Source organism: Salmo salar, chromosome 20 (genome assembly GCF_965601325.2).
Source record: "Salmo salar chromosome 20, fSalSal1, whole genome shotgun sequence".
Classification (NCBI taxonomy): Eukaryota; Metazoa; Chordata; class Actinopteri; order Salmoniformes; family Salmonidae; genus Salmo; species Salmo salar.
The window spans coordinates 34,834,710-34,851,537 of NC_138310.1; the positions used below are offsets into that span (position 1 = coordinate 34,834,710).

General features: G+C 43.2%; 1 protein-coding gene across 2 annotated transcripts; it reads right to left on the reverse strand.

Moving 5' to 3' along the window:
* Nucleotides 1-5,908: 5,908 nt before the first annotated feature.
* Nucleotides 5,909-16,238, reverse strand: LOC106580505 (cytotoxic granule associated RNA binding protein TIA1). 2 transcript variants are annotated; one of them, XM_014161651.3, is made up of 12 exons: nt 16,119-16,199; nt 15,959-16,014; nt 14,937-15,033; nt 14,293-14,391; nt 12,865-12,919; nt 10,701-10,788; nt 10,469-10,544; nt 10,212-10,320; nt 9,957-10,052; nt 9,681-9,765; nt 9,421-9,562; nt 5,909-9,297 (listed from the first exon to the last, which is right to left on the reverse strand). In XM_014161651.3, the coding sequence occupies exons 2-12, from the start codon at nt 15,994-15,996 to the stop codon at nt 9,139-9,141; spliced, it is 1,044 nt and encodes a 347-aa protein (XP_014017126.2). In that variant the 5' UTR covers nt 15,997-16,014; nt 16,119-16,199; the 3' UTR covers nt 5,909-9,138. The 2 variants fall into 2 exon arrangements, with proteins under 2 accessions (XP_014017126.2, XP_014017127.1); XM_014161652.2 differs by having other exon boundaries at nt 15,959-16,238.
* Between the last annotated feature and the right edge of the window lie 590 nt (nt 16,239-16,828).

Consider the following 16,828-nt stretch of genomic DNA (forward strand, 5'->3'; position numbering starts at 1 on the left):
TAATTGCGTTCAGTATTACCCTGTGCTATGGGCAACAAGGTAGTAAAAAATACACAGTGGTGATCAGATAAAATAACAACAATAGAAGATATGTCAATTGGAAGACACTTGGTAATAACTAGGTCCAGAGTATGGCTGCGGTTATGGGTTAGTATGTGTATATATGTGCCCTCTGTTCCCCATTGTCCTTGTCGGTTATTGTTACCATGTCCGTTGGTCTTGTGAGCACCTGTGATGCTGTACCGGCTTCCATGCTACGTGTTATTGTGCCCTTGTTTTACGGGTCTCGTCCCGTGTATTATTTAGAGGTTTACACCTCGCTCTTTGTTTGGGTGGAGAAAATAAAAAAAACTATTATGTATTCCTGCGCTTGTATCCTATCATTATACAACATGACAGAATAACCATCCCACTAACTGGAGACAGCAGGAAAAACAGAGCGTCAAACATCGTAGAGACAGTCCAGCATCAAGAGGACTGTCTCTCCAGACTTGGCAGCGCCATGGACAGCGTGCTGGCAACCATCCTGCATTTGGAGGGGAATGTGCAGTCCCTCGAGTCTCCAGCACCGGTTCCGGCACCAGCCCCCACACCACTACCTGCCTCTGTCCCATCTGAGCTGGTCCGTGGAATAACCCTGTCCCTCCCGGAGCACTTTGATGGAGCACCAGCGAGTTGCAAGGGATTCCTTCTGCAATGTGACATGTACCTCACTTGCTACGCCGAGGCTGTCTCCGGGAGAGACAGGGTGGCCATGGTCATCTCGAGAGACAGGGTTGCCATGGTCATGACCGGACGGGCCCTGGACTGGGGTGCCGCTGTCTGGGAAACGGGCGGACCCGAGGTCGAGTCCTACGAGCGCTTCACCCTCCCCTTCAACTCGGCGTTTGATCATCCTGTGGAGGGCCGAGAGGGGGGTGAGCGCCTACTCCGACTACGCCAGGGATCTAGGACCGCCTCGGAGTTCACTCTGGAGTTCTGGACCATCGCTGCCTCCACCGGATGAAACGAGTCGTCTCTGGTCACCTGTTCCTCAGTGGACTGCGGGAGGAGGTACAATGGAGTTAGCCTGCCGTGATGACAACCTGTCACTCGACCAACTCATCAGCATGGCTATTTGTTTGAACAACCTCCTGCGGTTCCGACAAAGACCTACACGGAATCCAGAGCCCATGGCTACACCTGCTCCATGGCCAGAGCCGATGGAGGTGGGCTCTGCACGTTTGCCCGAGGCAGATCGTAGGCGAGGAGGTGACAAGCCAGGGAATTCTCCTGCTCCAACCCAGATAGGATGCAAGATCTCCCCTCCCTTCTGTCAACTCAACCAGTGTGTTTTCCCATTAAATTCCCTGAATACCCTAGCCTCTCACTCCCGTTAGCTCTGATTAATTCCGGAGATGCCGGAATTAATCTTTTAGATGGCACACTGGCCACTGCATTATGCATTCCTTAGGTTCCCCTAAAGTCACCCATTCTGGTTCGAGTGCTGGATAATCGTCCAATAGGGCCAGGGCTCATACATCACATTACTGTTCCCATTTCTCTGCTGACCCATGACACTCATTTAGAACAGATAACCTTTTTGATTATTGACACCCCCACCGTTGTTTTAGGTCTCCCCGGTTGAGTTGGCATAACCCTGTTATTTTCTGGTCCGAGAGGAGACTGCTGGGTTGGTTGCAGAAGTGTCAAGGGAGGTGTCTCGCGGTGTCAACACCACTACGGTGGAAAGTCTTGGACCACGCCCCTCAAGTGGAGTTACCGGAGGAATACCAGGATCTGCACCGGGTTTTCTCTAAGACCCAGGCTACACACCTGCCTCCTCATCGCCCCTGGGACTGTGCCTTTGACCTGCTGCCTGACGCAGCCCTCCCGAGAGGACACGTCTATCCCCTCTCCTATGCGGAGACCGAGGCCATGGAGACCTACGTACAGGAAAGGACTTGTGTAACTCCTCTACTTGGCTGGTAACTGTTTGTAATGATTTGTCTGCTGGGCGCTGTTCTCAGATAATCGCATGGTATGCTTTCGTAAAGACTTTTTGAAATCTGACACCATGGTTGGATTAACAAGAAGTTAATCTTTAAACCGATGTATACAGTGCCTTGCGAAAGTATTCGGCCCCCTTGAACTTTTCGACCTTTTGCCACATTTCAGGCTTCAAACATAAAGATATAAAACTGTATTTTTTTGTGAAGAATCAACAACAAGTGGGACACAATCATGAAGTGGAACGAAATTTATTGGATATTTCAAACTTTTTTAACAAATAAAAAACTGAAAAATTGGCCGTGCAAAATTATTCAGCCCCTTTACTTTCAGTGCAGCAAACTCTCTCCAGAAGTTCAGTGAGGATCTCTGAATGATCCAATGTTGACCTAAATGACTAATGATGATAAATAGAATCCACCTGTGTGTAATCAAGTCTCCGTATAAATGCACCTGCTCTGTGATAGTCTCAGAGGTCCGTTTAAAGCGCAGAGAGCATCATGAAGAACAAGGAACACACCAGGCAGGTCCGAGATACTGTTGTGGAGAAGTTTAAAGCCGGATTTGGATACAAAAAGATTTCCCAAGCTTTAAACATCCCAAGGAGCACTGTGCAAGCGATAATATTGAAATGGAAGGAGTATCAGACCACTGCAAATCTACGAAGACCCGGCCATCCCTCTAAACTTTCAGCTCATACAAGGAGAAGACTGATCAGAGATGCAGCCAAGAGGCCCATGATCACTCTGGATGAACTGCAGAGATCTACAGCTGAGGTGGGAGACTCTGTCCATAGGACAACAATCAGTCGTATACTGCACAAATCTGGCCTTTATGGAAGAGTGGCAAGAAGAAAGCCATTTCTTAAAGATATCCATAAAAAGTGTTGTTTAAAGTTTGCCACTAGCCACCTGGGAGACACACCAAACATGTGGAAGAAGGTGCTCTGGTCAGATGGCAACAATGCAAAACGTTATGTTTGGGTTAAAAGCAACACAGCGCATCACCCTGAACACACCATCCCCACTGTCAAACATGGTGGTGGCAGCATCATGGTTTGGGCCTGCTTTTCTTCAGCAGGGGCAGGGAAGATGGTTAAAATTGATGGGAAGATGGATGGAGCCAAATACAGGACCATTCTGGAAGAAAACCTGATGGAGTCTGCAAAAGACCTGAGACTGGGACGGAGATTTGTCTTCCAACAAGACAATGACCCAAAACATAAAGCAAAATCTACAATGGAATGGTTCACAAATAAACATATCCAGGTATTAGAAGGTATTAGAAGTCCAGACCTGAATCCAATCGAGAATCTGTGGAAAGAACTGAAAACTGCTGTTCACAAACGCTCTCCATCCAACCTCACTGAGCTCGAGCTGTTTTGCAAGGAGGAATGGGCAAAAATTTCAGTCTCTCGATGTGCAAAACTGATAGACATACCCCAAGCGACTTACAGCTGTAATCGCAGCAAAAGGTGGCGCTACAAAGTATTAACTATGCGATCCCGGAGGACATTGTGTCAGATCACGTATGGAAAGCGTTCATGGAACGCCTGGGGGTCACGGTCAGTCTCACATCCGGGTACCGTCCTGAAGCTAATGGGAAGGTGGAGAGCCAGACCGAGGCCCCTGTGGTGGACGAGTGGTTTCGGCGGAGACATGGAATGCTGCTCACACTCGTCTTCAGCGACACTTGTCTTGTGCATCGGCACAAGGAACCGGCCGACCGCCACCGCAGTGAGGCACCTGTCTTCTCTCCAGGCAACCGGGTCTGGCTCTCCACCCGGAACCTGCCCCTGCTCTTCCGGAAGCAGAGCCCATGGTTTGTGGGGCCATTTTAAAGTCCTGAGTAGGGTTAATGAGGTAACGTACCATTTGCAACTCTCTGCTGATTACCGCATTAACCCAACTTTTCATGTGTCTCTCCTCAGGCCAGTGGTGCCTGGTCCCCTCGCTGTAGCTGGACCCAGTGACGCCATGCCTCCTACTCTGGACATCGAGGGAGGTCCGGCGTACTCGGTTCGTGAAGTCCTGGAGGCGCTGGGCGGGGGCTCTCCAGTACCTCATCGACTGGGATGGGTACGGCACAGCGCATCGGGGGGGGGGGGAAGACGTATCTCAGACTGGCCAATAAAAAGAAAAGATTAAGATGGGCAAAAAAACACAGACACTGGACAGAGGAACTCGGCCTAGAAGGCCAGCATCCTAGAGTCACCTCTTCACTGTTGACATTGAGACTGGTGTTTTGCGGGTACAATTGAATGAAGCTGCCAGTTGAGGTCTTGTGAGGTGTCTGTTTCTCAAACTAGACACTAATGTACTTGTCCTCTTGCTCAGTTGTGCACCAGGGCATCCCACTCCTCTTTCTTTTCTGGTTATAGCCAGTTTGCGCTGTTCTGTGAAGGGAGTAGTACACAGCGATGTACGAGATCTTCAGTTTCTTGGCAATTTATCACATTGAATAGCCTTCATTTCTCAGAACAAGAATAGACTGAGTTTCATTAGAACGTTATGTGTTTCTGGTCATTTTGAGCCTGTAATCGAACCTACCACAAATGCTGATGCTCCAGATACTCAACTAGTCTAAAGAAGGTGAGTTTTATTGCTTATTTAAGCAGAACAACAGTTTTCAGCTGTGTTAACATAATTGCAAAAGGGTTTTCTAATGATCAATTAGCCTTTTAAAATGATAAACTTGGATTAGCTAACACAACGTGCCATTGGAACACAGGAGTGATGGTTGCTGAAAATGAGCCTCTGTATGCCTATTCCATTAGATATTCCATTAAAAATCTGCCGTTTCCAGCTACAATAGTCATTTACATTATTAACGTCTACACTGTATTTCTGATCAACTTGATGTTATTTTAATGGACAAAAACACGCCAATAGGATCTCACTAGCTCATGCTTGGCTCTGCCCACCTCCTTGCATGTTCTGCCTACTATGATTAATTTACTCCCACAACAGACTCTGGTCTATCTTGGATTAGTTATAAAACATCTTGGGTTAGTTATAAAAAATATTTGGTACAACCAAATATATTTATAACTAATCCAAGATAGTTCATCTGTATCGTTTTCATTGGGAGCAAATGAAGCATAGTGGGGCGGCAGGTAGCCTAGTGGTTAGAGTGTTGGGCCAGTAACCGAAAGGTTTCTAGATCGAATCCCTGAGCTGACAAGGTAAAAATCTGTGGTTAACAAGGCAGTTAACCCACTGTTCCTAGGCTGTCATTGTAAATAAGAATTTGTTCTTAACTGACTTGCCAAGTTAAATCAAAAATAAAAATAGTGGGCAGAACAAGGAAGGAGGTGAGCAAGCAAGTTCCTGTTGTCATGTACTTACATATTTTCTTTTGGGAATGCTTTCTCTGTGCGCCTGTTGAGTAACTCAATATGCCCCTTGCACTCCTTGTAAACAACATTTTCAGAAACTTTGGCAATGGGTCATGTCTACAAAACTTAGTGCACTCTGTTAGAAACACATTTTAGTTGAGAACAGAAACCTGAAATCGGGCTTTTCTTCGCTGTGAAAATAAGCACGTTCAGCCCAGTTCCATCTTGCTCCATTCTCTCCCACTGCCAGAACTGGGCTTCCTCCAATGATGCATATAAACCCAAATAAATGGCTCTCTTTCCTAACCATGTTTAGTGAGGAGTGTAAATTTCAACCTGAAGCTTCAGATTTATACATCTGATGAAACACATCTCCTTGTTCTGTGGTGCAACTACAAGAACCACAATGAAAGGAAGAAAATCTTAAAGTTGTTTGTTCCCCATGCCCCTTACACCCCTCAATGTGTGATTTGGTTGTAATGATCGTATCACACTTCAATCTCCATAATAAAACCAACTTTTATAGGCACTTGGAATACTTTGAATATTTTCCACTCTACTCATCACACAGTACTCAGAAAATTGTTTTTGCACATCAGCAATTTAATTGGACAAAGCAAGAACACATTGGTTATTACAGTAGCAGAAACATTATCAAACCCCAGAGTAAAACACTTTTCAAAACAAAAGTTTTGAAAATGTCTGTAGGCACTGCCTAATCTATAATGATTTTGTGTCCGTTAAAAGCAATCAACTCTATAAGGCAACACAATGGGTCTGGTCCCTCTTGTATTAAAACATGTTCAAGGGGCAACAGCACACATTTCAGATTCATTCAGGTTTTCCCATAAAAAAATACTGATCTTACTTCATAGAAAATGGCAGAAAACTCAATTTATGCACAGAATTACTATTCAAAGTAAAAGTTGTGTTCATTTTTGCACTGCATAGCAATGCTGTCTTTTCCCTTCCTGGATGTACATGTATCACTATGCCAGTTACCAGGGATCTGCATTTGATAATGCTGCTACTAATAATGTTTCATATCTTCAGTTATGAAAACAAAGAAAGCAAACAAGCTCCCTTAGTGAACATTTGGATTTTCCTTTAACCATACCTTGATTTCAAGCTGTATATTTACACATTAAGCAAATGTTGAGATCATCCAAAAGAAATAAAGGGGAAAGGTGGAATGCAAAAAATAAACTTCTTGGAAATGAAATTTGTAAAAACAAGACAATATTGTGCAATATTACAGAAAGAAAGCAGTGGCATATATCCCTGCAATTGGTTGAATTGAAAAGGAAATGCAAGAAAAAAAGTAACCCATTTTATTACTTCAAACCAAAAAAAAGTGAAGGATCTGTAAATTTTTACATGATTCATTGCATAAAACTCTAAATGGATTATTAATGTTAAATCAAAAGCAATTTATTTTGACTGTTCAAGTCCTTATGAAAATGGGTTTGAGACACTGTAAACATACCAACAATGGCGCAAATCCTAGTCTCTCCTTAAGCGATAGTAATTTAAAAATGGTACCGCACTGGCCATGTACAGTCCGTCTAACAAGGGCAGCATAATACCTGTGTGGTTTATTCCAGTCCTCCATGGCTCCCCTTAACCTCCTATGAAATCAGTATCACGAGCTTTAGCAGAGGTCAACTTCCCCTTCAAATTCCATGTACCAACAAGCCTTAGTGTGCTACAAGAGGCAGGGACATAACACAGATCCCTGTGGTGCTCCAGTAAAAAGTTGACTACACCCCACCCCATCAGTGTGTGGGGTATTCTGTGGCTCCCATACTGACCTAGTTTGCTAGCATACTCCCATTCAATCCCTGTGTAAATTCGTTAACCCCACCATTACTGAGGGCACTCACACCTGTCCACCCAGAACTGGCCGGTAAGTGACTGCAAACAGGGGAGAGAGGAAAAAACACCAGCAGGTTAAAGAGGTGACAGAGGCAAGACAGGCTTAATCACAAACGGCACCCTTTTTCCTTTATAGTGCACTACTTTAGTCCAGGGCCCTGATAGAAAGTAGTGCACTACATAGGGGAGCCATTTGGGACTCAAGCAGAAAGCACACAACAAATAAACTGAGCAAGTGCCAGCTGAGAGAATGTGCAAGAACACGAGGGCCAGGGTATGTCAGAGGATCAGCACAAAACTAAGACAGCAGAGAATATGGTAGGGAGAGAGAGAGGGAGAAAGGGATTTGACATTGAAAAGGGAAACAGAGCGAAGGATGGCATTTGTGAGTGTGGGCATGCAGTATTAAATTAGTCATGATCAACTGGTGTAGCTTTACATAAAATGTTTGCGTGTGTCTTGACTCCTCGTATCCAACCCGAAGTTGCTGAAATGGGTCAATGTTGCAGAGCGGCTGAAGCGGGACTAGCTGGTTTAAATTTGGCTTTGAAGATGAATTTCAAACTTCTTCCCTGAATCCTGTAACACTGCAAATGAATAACAAAAATGTGACTGTTTCATGCCAAAACCCCATTCATGACTTATGTTTTTCCTGGTCAAATCTTTAGCAACATCCATTATGCAACAAATACCTGAAGGGAAAAGTTAACATTTGAACGGTCAGTACATCAGGTATTGGCAACAGTGACTGATGAGCTCAATGTAGTAAGAGTTAGAGGAGAACCTATAGCTCAGACAGATTGATTTAAATCCTAAAATCAGTCTCAGAACAGCCCTTGTCAACTACAATTCCCAGGCATTATTGCTTAACTATTTTTCAACGTAGCCTACTATGTCCTTGTAAGAATATTTGCATGGACTCTGTCTCACAAAATTTGGGGGGGGGGATGTTTACATGCAATGTAGTTAAGTTACTCTGCAATTTCTATTTCCAAAACAGTAAGATTTAGGATTTCAGCTAATTATTCCAAGTTACTCCATTCTTTGGTCCTCTAGATTATAGAAAAACAAGAACTAAAAAAACTGCTGTGGTAAACTCATTATCAATGTTTCTCCTGTTATAAGAGCAGTTAACAGGATTGTTGTGAAACCCAATTCTACCAATTTGGAGACAAGCAAATGACCAGTCATATTTCAAATGTAGCTATAATCTACCAACACAAATTCATACAACATCCCATTTCAAGTAGCAATGCATTTTAACTCCTCAGGAAAAAAATAATAATAATCATATTCAACAAATTAAGGGCAAATTAAAGTTCATAGAGTAAAAACAAAAGTGTGCATAAAGTAAGAAAAGATGACATGGCACTTAAAAAAAGGAATAACGTGGACGCGACACGGGCACACTAAGAAGTATCCCTCTGCACTGGGAAAAGCTTCAGAGGGCAGGGCAGCAGGTCACTTTCTGTGTATTCAACAATTCCAGTTTCCTCAGTCTAGGACGATGTAGTTCATCGATGTAGTTCAGCGGACACTCACATCTGGCGACAAGTAGACCCAGAATAGTGGCCATTTTGAAAAGCCAAAAAGGACATTAATTAATGCTCTTTTTTTATATATATATAAAAAAAGATCAAAGTCAAATGGGGGGATAAAATGATGAAATTGCTGTTATCTTGACCAATAAATCACAAACGAAATCTTTGATTATAGCTTTTTTTAAATGCGTTTTTTGTCTTTGTCCTCATAAGCTGGATATGGTGGCGAGGGTGAAGGTTGGAGGACATCTTTGGCTCCTTCCTTCCCCTGGCCAGAGCTGCAGGCGACTGGGCTGGAGCCCAGCTGTCCTTGGGAAGCCCAGCCGAGGACACTCAGACATTCAGCTGCAGCCCTTGTTGCTGGAGGAGGGGAGCCCTGCAGATGTCCTTGTGTACTTACTGAAAACCCTGCTGGTTCCAGGCCTGGGCCTGGCCGTAAACGCCATAGGTGGGTACTTGCCACCCGTTGGGGACGTACTGGCCAATCTGCTGGGCATTGCCGTACCACTGGGCATACTGGCCATAGGGCTGGGCTGCAAAGCCCACTTTGTTCTGCTGCAGGGGAGAGAGAACAACAGTGTAAGAGTGTGTGCCTGTGTATGCATGCGTGCGTAAGCTGTGCATAAGCTATGCATAAGCTATGCCGATGAGTGGAAGCCTCTGGCTCTTGCTTCATACCTGGGGAACTTGCTGAACCTGCTGCATAGAGCTAATCATGTCCGGGGTCTCTTTACCCCAGTAACACTTCACCATATGTCCCTCTATCGAAGTCCCATTCACAGACACAATGGCATGGGCTGCTCCCTCGTGAGAGTTAAACCTGAACAGAGAGGAGTCAAAAGATGGTGCTAGGTACTGAGAAACATATGCAGAAAATTGTACTTCAATGATAATAAGTCTTTGTCAGAGGTTTAGCAATTTTTGATCTCATGGCATACCTCACAAAGGAATATCCTTTGTCTGGGAACACACGGATTTCCATGATTTGTCCAAAGGGGGTGAAGGTCTGTCTCATCAATTGTTCTAGAAAACAGGAGGGAGGCATGTCAAAGGTCAGGTCAGGTCGCAATTGTAAATGAGAACTTATCCTCAACTTGCCTACCTGGTTAAATAAAGGTGAAATAAAATAAAAATAAAATAAATAAAGACCTGATTCTCTCACACACACACACACACACCACAGAAAGTAAACAGTTGAATGACAGACTACCAACCTGTTAGACCGGTGCTGACTCCCCCACAGTACACAGTGCAGTTACTGGGGCTTGACTGGTTCACTACCTCATCAAAGGCCAGGTGCTTGGTGTTGGCTATTGGGAACAGGAGAATGAAAGTTAATAAATACATTACCATTCAACAAAATAAGAACCAGTGTTAGAGGATAAAATAGAGAATATAAGATAAAAACCTAACATTTCTTCTCAATGACAAATGCGCTGGAAACCAATGCCTATCTTGCCTGGACTCACTTTCATAGGTGGTTTTAGGGGCTGAGGGTTTTCTCGTGGCCCAGTTGGTCCTGATCTGTCTGCCGCCTAGCCATTGGCCACCCATCTGCTGAATGGCATTCTCTGCATCCTGTGGGTAGTAAAAGAGAAATTCATCATATGACCCATCTACACACCCAAATACCAAAGGATAATGTTGACTACACTTACAGGAAACTCCTCCATTATGAGTTATTATGACCCCCCCATAAGTGATTACAGCCATCTGTAACACTTACCCACTTGTTGAAGAAAGAGACAAAACCATAGCCTTTAGATTTCCCTGTGGCAATATCTTTGACCACACGAGCATCCCTGAGGAGAAACACAACATTCACTCAATAAGAAGGAGTAATGTGACCATGTAAACAAACTACTGACTGATATCACACCAATTACTCTTCAGGACTTTTAAGCTATCCAATGTAACCCTGTGATAGAGCCGATAGACATGAATGTTAAGGTACATACGATATCCTCCCAAATGGGCCAAAGGCAGCTTTGACATCATCTGTTGTGATTTCGGGGCTGAGGTCTCCAACAAAGACATGGAAATGATCTGTTGGGAGGACATGAGACAAATTGTGACTCCTTGCTGGATGCAGCGCATTGTGAAGAAATTGAGAGATATGAGCAATTCCATGTTAACAGAATGATGCAGAGACTGACTTTTCCCTTTAAAATGTGAACTAAGCAAAAAAAGAAAACATCCCTTTTTCAGGACCCTGTCTCTCAAAGATAATTCGTAAAAATCCAAATAACTTCACAGATCTTTATTGTAAAGGGTTTAAACACTGTTTCCCATGCTTGTTCAATAAAACAAACAATTGATGCACCTGTGGAACGGTCGTTAAGACACTAACAGCTTACAGACGGTAGGCAATTAAGGTCACAGTTATGAAAACTTGGGACACTAAAGATGCCTTTCTACTGATCTGAAAAAAACCAAAAGAAAGAGGCCCATGGTCCCTGCTCATCTGCAAGAACATGCCTTATGCATGCTGCAAGGAGGCATGAGGACTGCAGATGTGGCCAGGGCAATAAATTGCAATGTCCGTACTGTGAGACGCCTAAGACAGCGCTACAGGGAGACAGGACGGACAGCTGGTCGTCCTCGCAGTGGCAGACCACGTGTAACACCTGCACAGGATCAGCACATCCGAACATCACACCTGCGGGACAGGTACAGGATGGCAACAACAACTGCCCGTTACTCCAGGAATACACAATCCCTCCATCAGTGCTCAGACTGTCCGCAATAGGCTGAGAGAGGCTGGACTGAGGGCTTGTAGGCCTGTTGTAAGGCAGGTCCTCACCAGACATCACCGGTAACAACGTTGCCTATGGGCACAAACCCACCGTCACTGGACTAGACAGGACTGGCAAAATGTGCTCTTCACTGACGAGTTGCAGTTTTGTCTCACCAGGGGTGATGTTCGGATTCACGTTTATCGTCAAAGGAATGAGCGTTACAACGAGGCCTGTACTCTGGAACGGGATCGATTTGGAGGTGGATGGTCCGTAATGGTCTGGGGCGGTGTATCACAGCATCATTGGACTGAGCTTGTCGTCATTGCAGGCAATCTCAACGCTGTGCGTTACAGGAAAGACATCCTCCTTCCTCATATGGTACCCTTCCTGCAGGCTCATCGTGACATGACCCTCCAGCATGACAATGCCACCAGCCATACTGCTCGTTCTATGCGTGATTTTCGGCAAGAGAGGAATGTCAGTGTTCTGCCATGGCCAGCGAAGAGCCCGGATCTCAATCCCATTGAGCACTTCTGGGACCTGTTGGATCGGAGGGTGAGGGCTAGGGCAATTCCCCCCAGAAATGTCCGGGAACTTGCAGGTGCCTTGGTGGAGAGTGGGGTAACAGCTCACAGCAAGAGCTGGCAGATCTGGTGCAGTCCATGAGGAGATGCACTGCAGTACTTAATGCAGCTGGTGGCCACACCAGATACTGACTTACTTTTGATCCCCCCTTTGTTCAGGGTCACATTATTCCATTTCTGTTAGTCATATGTCTGTGGAACTTGTTCAGTTTATGTCTCGGTTGTTGAATCTTATGTTCATACAAATATTTATTTACATGTTAAGTTTTCTGAAAATAAACGCAGTTGACAGTGAGACGGCATTTATTTTTTTTATGAGTTTATGTCAAACAAAAAACAATGACTGCAAAGTTAAAACCATACAACTCTATGTACAATGACTACATTTAACAATGATGACTGAACATTTTTCAAAAACACATTTACTTGAAGAAGAGTGCAGAAGCTAAGTTTGGTAACAGAATGACAGAACAAACCACAAATAGTAATTATGTTACCAAACTTTGCATCTGCACTGTTCTTCAAGTAAATGTGTTTTGTAAAATCTTCAGCAGAAATTGTTAAAAGTAGTCCTTCTGCATAGCGTTGTATGGTTTGTTTAACTTAGCAATAATTATTATTATTTATTTTTTTTTACATATATTTTAAACAGAAAGTTCTGAGTCTCGGCGTCATTCTGTTACAGTGGAGTTGTCCATATAGAGATGTATTTGTATCTCTATGGTGTGGAAGACCACATTTACAGAGAGAACCTCACTACTTTTCTATGGAACTGACTGATAAGGTAGCTGGGCACTTACTGCTTGTGTCTTTTTTCTGACTGCTTGGCGTTGTGGCCCAGTTGACTTTAACCTCCTAGAGAGAGAGAGAGAGAGAGAGAGAGAGAGAAAATGACCATATTAGAGACATTTCCCTCAGATTACAGACCAAAGAATTTGAAAACAAATCCAATTTTGTTAAACTCCCATATCTATTGGGTGAAATACCAGTGTGCAATCACAGCAAAAGCGATTTGTGACCTGTTGCCAGGTCAAATTTAACTATTTGTACATCATTACATTGTATATAGACATAATGACATTTGAAATGTCTTTATTCTTTTGGGACTTGTGAGTAATGTTTACTTTTCTTTTTTTCTTTCTTTTTCTCTTCATTATCTATTTCACTTGCTTTGGCAATGTAAACATATGTTTCCATTACCAATAAAACCCCTTAAATTGAGAGTGCGAGAGTGAGCAGGCTAGATGTTTATACAATTTAGATACAGTAGGCTATATTACTACCTCAGTTGTGGTGCCGTCTGTGAGATACAAATGAGCCACCTGACCAAACACAGAGTGAATCTCAATGCCGTGAAAAGCAGAGAACAGAACATGGAAGAACTGTGCACTCCATAAAAAAGTGGACCATAAACTACTGAGTAAAAGGTCCAAGTAACAAAGGACTTACAAACCAGTGATATTTTCAACTTGTATTACTTCTCAAATTGTCCTTCATTACCTGTTGTGGATAAAATAATTGGCACTGAATATATTTCCCCTGAAGTTAGACCCTATATGTATTGTGAAGCTGTGAGTCTGGAAAATGTACTGAAATTGTTTTAGCTTTATCACAACCGGCCGTGATCGGGAGTCCCATAGGGCGGCACACAATTGGCCCAGCGTCATCCGGGTTAGGGGAGGGTTTGGCTGAGGTAGGCCGTCATTGTAAATAAGAATTTGTTCTTAACTGGCTTGCCTAGTTAAATAATGGTTAAATAAATAAAAAATTGAATATGGATTGGTTTTGTAAAAGAAAACGGCAATGGGCAAAGAACATTTTAATCTCTAATATATAGTCAATCAATCACTAAGACAGAAATGCACTTGATGTCCATATAACAGAACTAACCTACTCCATATTTGGAGTAATAGGATCATAGCTATTATACACGAACATGCCTGGTAGTCAGTATCGGAACCAACTGTGGTGGTTAGGCCTATATTTGGAATCAGATCACATCTTTCAGTCTCATTTAATCTGGGGAATCAAAGCACTTACCTATGGACGGGAAGTCGGAATAAGCCATTCTCACAAAGCAAATCAATTCATGACTTTGCCATTTGAACATCGTTGAGAAACTCACTGCCTGATACAGCTAATCCTCATAGCAACCAGTAGGCAAAAACTCAAACTTCTGCAACCATAACTCACCCATCCCAACTCAGCTTGTAGATACGATAGCTTACCTTACCCATAATTTTACGTCCATTCATGGCAGACAGCGAAGCAGCAGCATGCCTGTGTTCATAGAACTCCACAAAGCAGTATGGATCATTGCCTGCAGTCTGTAAGAGAACAACAAGAGTTACAATGAGTATGTTGACATGCACACTAATAACGCGATATTAAACTGATCGTGGCAGTAGGCAGATTATGCAAGTCATATAAACACCTTACTCTGCTTATCTTAACGATTAAAACCAGTATTTGTTTTTAGCAATCTTTCAAATCATTAGGACATGTAAACACCTTAAATTCAGGATTCCTGCCGCGTTTGATCTGCGTATGTGCTTGCACCAGCCGAGCGAGCCTCCCTCTTTAGAGCGAGTGTGTTCGGAACAATTGAATATACGAGTCTTACAAGCTTTCGCATACAAATATGCTTCCCAAAATGAACATGGTGAACATAATCAAGCAACTAATATATTAATCCAACTATCCACAATAATTGCATTATTGTGTGCATGTAACCGCACTCATTGAATCCAAAGCCAGGTCTGTCAACAGCATTAGCCACATGTTCTCATTTGACAGTTACCTATCACCATTGACAATAAAGAACTGTCAATCAATATCATACAAATTCTCTCTTGGGTCCAGGAATACTCACATCAAAAATCATTTTACAGCTCTTGCAGGGGCCGATCTGTGTGAAAACCTGTAGGATGAGGGGCTCAGTGACATCCCTAGACAGGTTCCCTACATACCTGGAGGGAAAAACAAGCACGTGACTAGGAAGTTCTAAGCAAGTTTAGCTACTTCTTCCAGGGAAGCAAAATGTAGGGTGCACTGCTGCATTTACAATTAGCCAGAACAGTAGACAGTTACTTCATTGAGTCAACTAACCCTTGCGTTTGACGCATATTTTGTTTAAAGCAACTTCTGGCCGTCCCCAAAAAAACGAACTCTCGTTGACGTGGCTATCATCCCCAGCAGCTGGTAGAAAGGCATGCATTGCATGACGCTTAGTTGGGCCTCGCGCAGTCCCTTGCTTGTTGGAATGTGTGGATGGAAGCTAGTTAGCCAGTTAGGTAACATATGAAACTCAATAAGTCCATAACATATTTTTAGTTACCGATTAAATGTAATACTGGGCAAATTGGCTGACGCCAGGGCACAAATTAGTGGATGACACGTCTGTCTCTGCATATTTGCCACGAAAGTAACGTTGTTAGCTGAAAGTTAGCCAATGATTGCTGCTTTGACAAGACGGTAACGTTAAAAGTAACAGTAGTAGCTAATTTCTGTTATGGACATGTGAATCAAATCAATATCAAGTAACTAGCTAGTAGTTAGCTTGTTAGAACGATATATATACATAGCTAGTCTTTTGAGACGTAGGTAGCTAACGTTAGCTGGTTAGCTAACTAGAACTAGTTTTCGTTTCGGCGAAAGCGAACGAGCAGCTAGCTAGCCAACTATGTGTTCTGACAAGGCTCGAGCCATGGACTGGCCCGACTGAGTTACACCATCTACTTTATGCATCAATAATGGTCACACATTGACAGATAACAAGACATGAGTACATGGACGTTTTTAAATGCTGGAACATACTTTATTATAGACACATGTAAAGTAGCTAGCTACTGAAATGATTTGGCTAGCCAGCCCGCGTTAACGTTAGTTACTTACAGGGTTTTGGGCTGTTCGTCGTCCATCATCATCATCATGTTTTCGTAGGTCGTGCCCTGCGAGAGTAATCAGTGTATGGTAGTTTGAGGGATACACACGCACTTTCTGATACAGTTCATGCAGACTTCGAGGAGTATTTATGAAAAGGGTCACAAATCACCTCAGTCGCTGACTGAAAACCAGCCGTGATCAGCTTGTATGAACAATGGGTGCACAACCGAAGTGGAAGATGGCGGAAAATAAGAGCGGATGTCCACGGTCGCATGCGCAATGAATGGACCAAATAATGTGTAACACACTTCAGCTGCAGGGGTCAGTAAAATCACTATTTCGAAACCAAATCTGCTTGTAATCTTGCGTTTTATAATGACGACCTTTTAATTGACATAACCAGGACACTGATGATGAACAAATCCTGACATTGTCAGGGTAAAACTTGGTTGATGCCTTAAAAATATAGTCCCGTGTGGCTCAGTTGGTAGAGCAAAGCCAGGGTTGTGGGTTCGATTCCCACGGGGGACCAGTACGGACAAAAATGTGTGAAATGTATGCATTCACTACTGTAAGTCGCTCTGGATAAGAGCGTCTGCTAAATGTAAAAAATGTAAATGTAAATATTGTATACCAAACAAACTTAAGGAAGTGCACTTTAAAATTCGACATAAGATATGTCCATGTAATTCTATGTTGTCCAAATTTGTGGCCATTGATGATATCTGCGTTTTCTGTGAAAAATGTGAATACCGGACTCACTTATTCTATGAATGTAAATCTGTGATATAATTTTGGGAAAACATTGCAGAATAGTTATTTACCATTTTGAACACCACCCATGTTTTTGACATGAAGAATATAATATGTCACTATTGC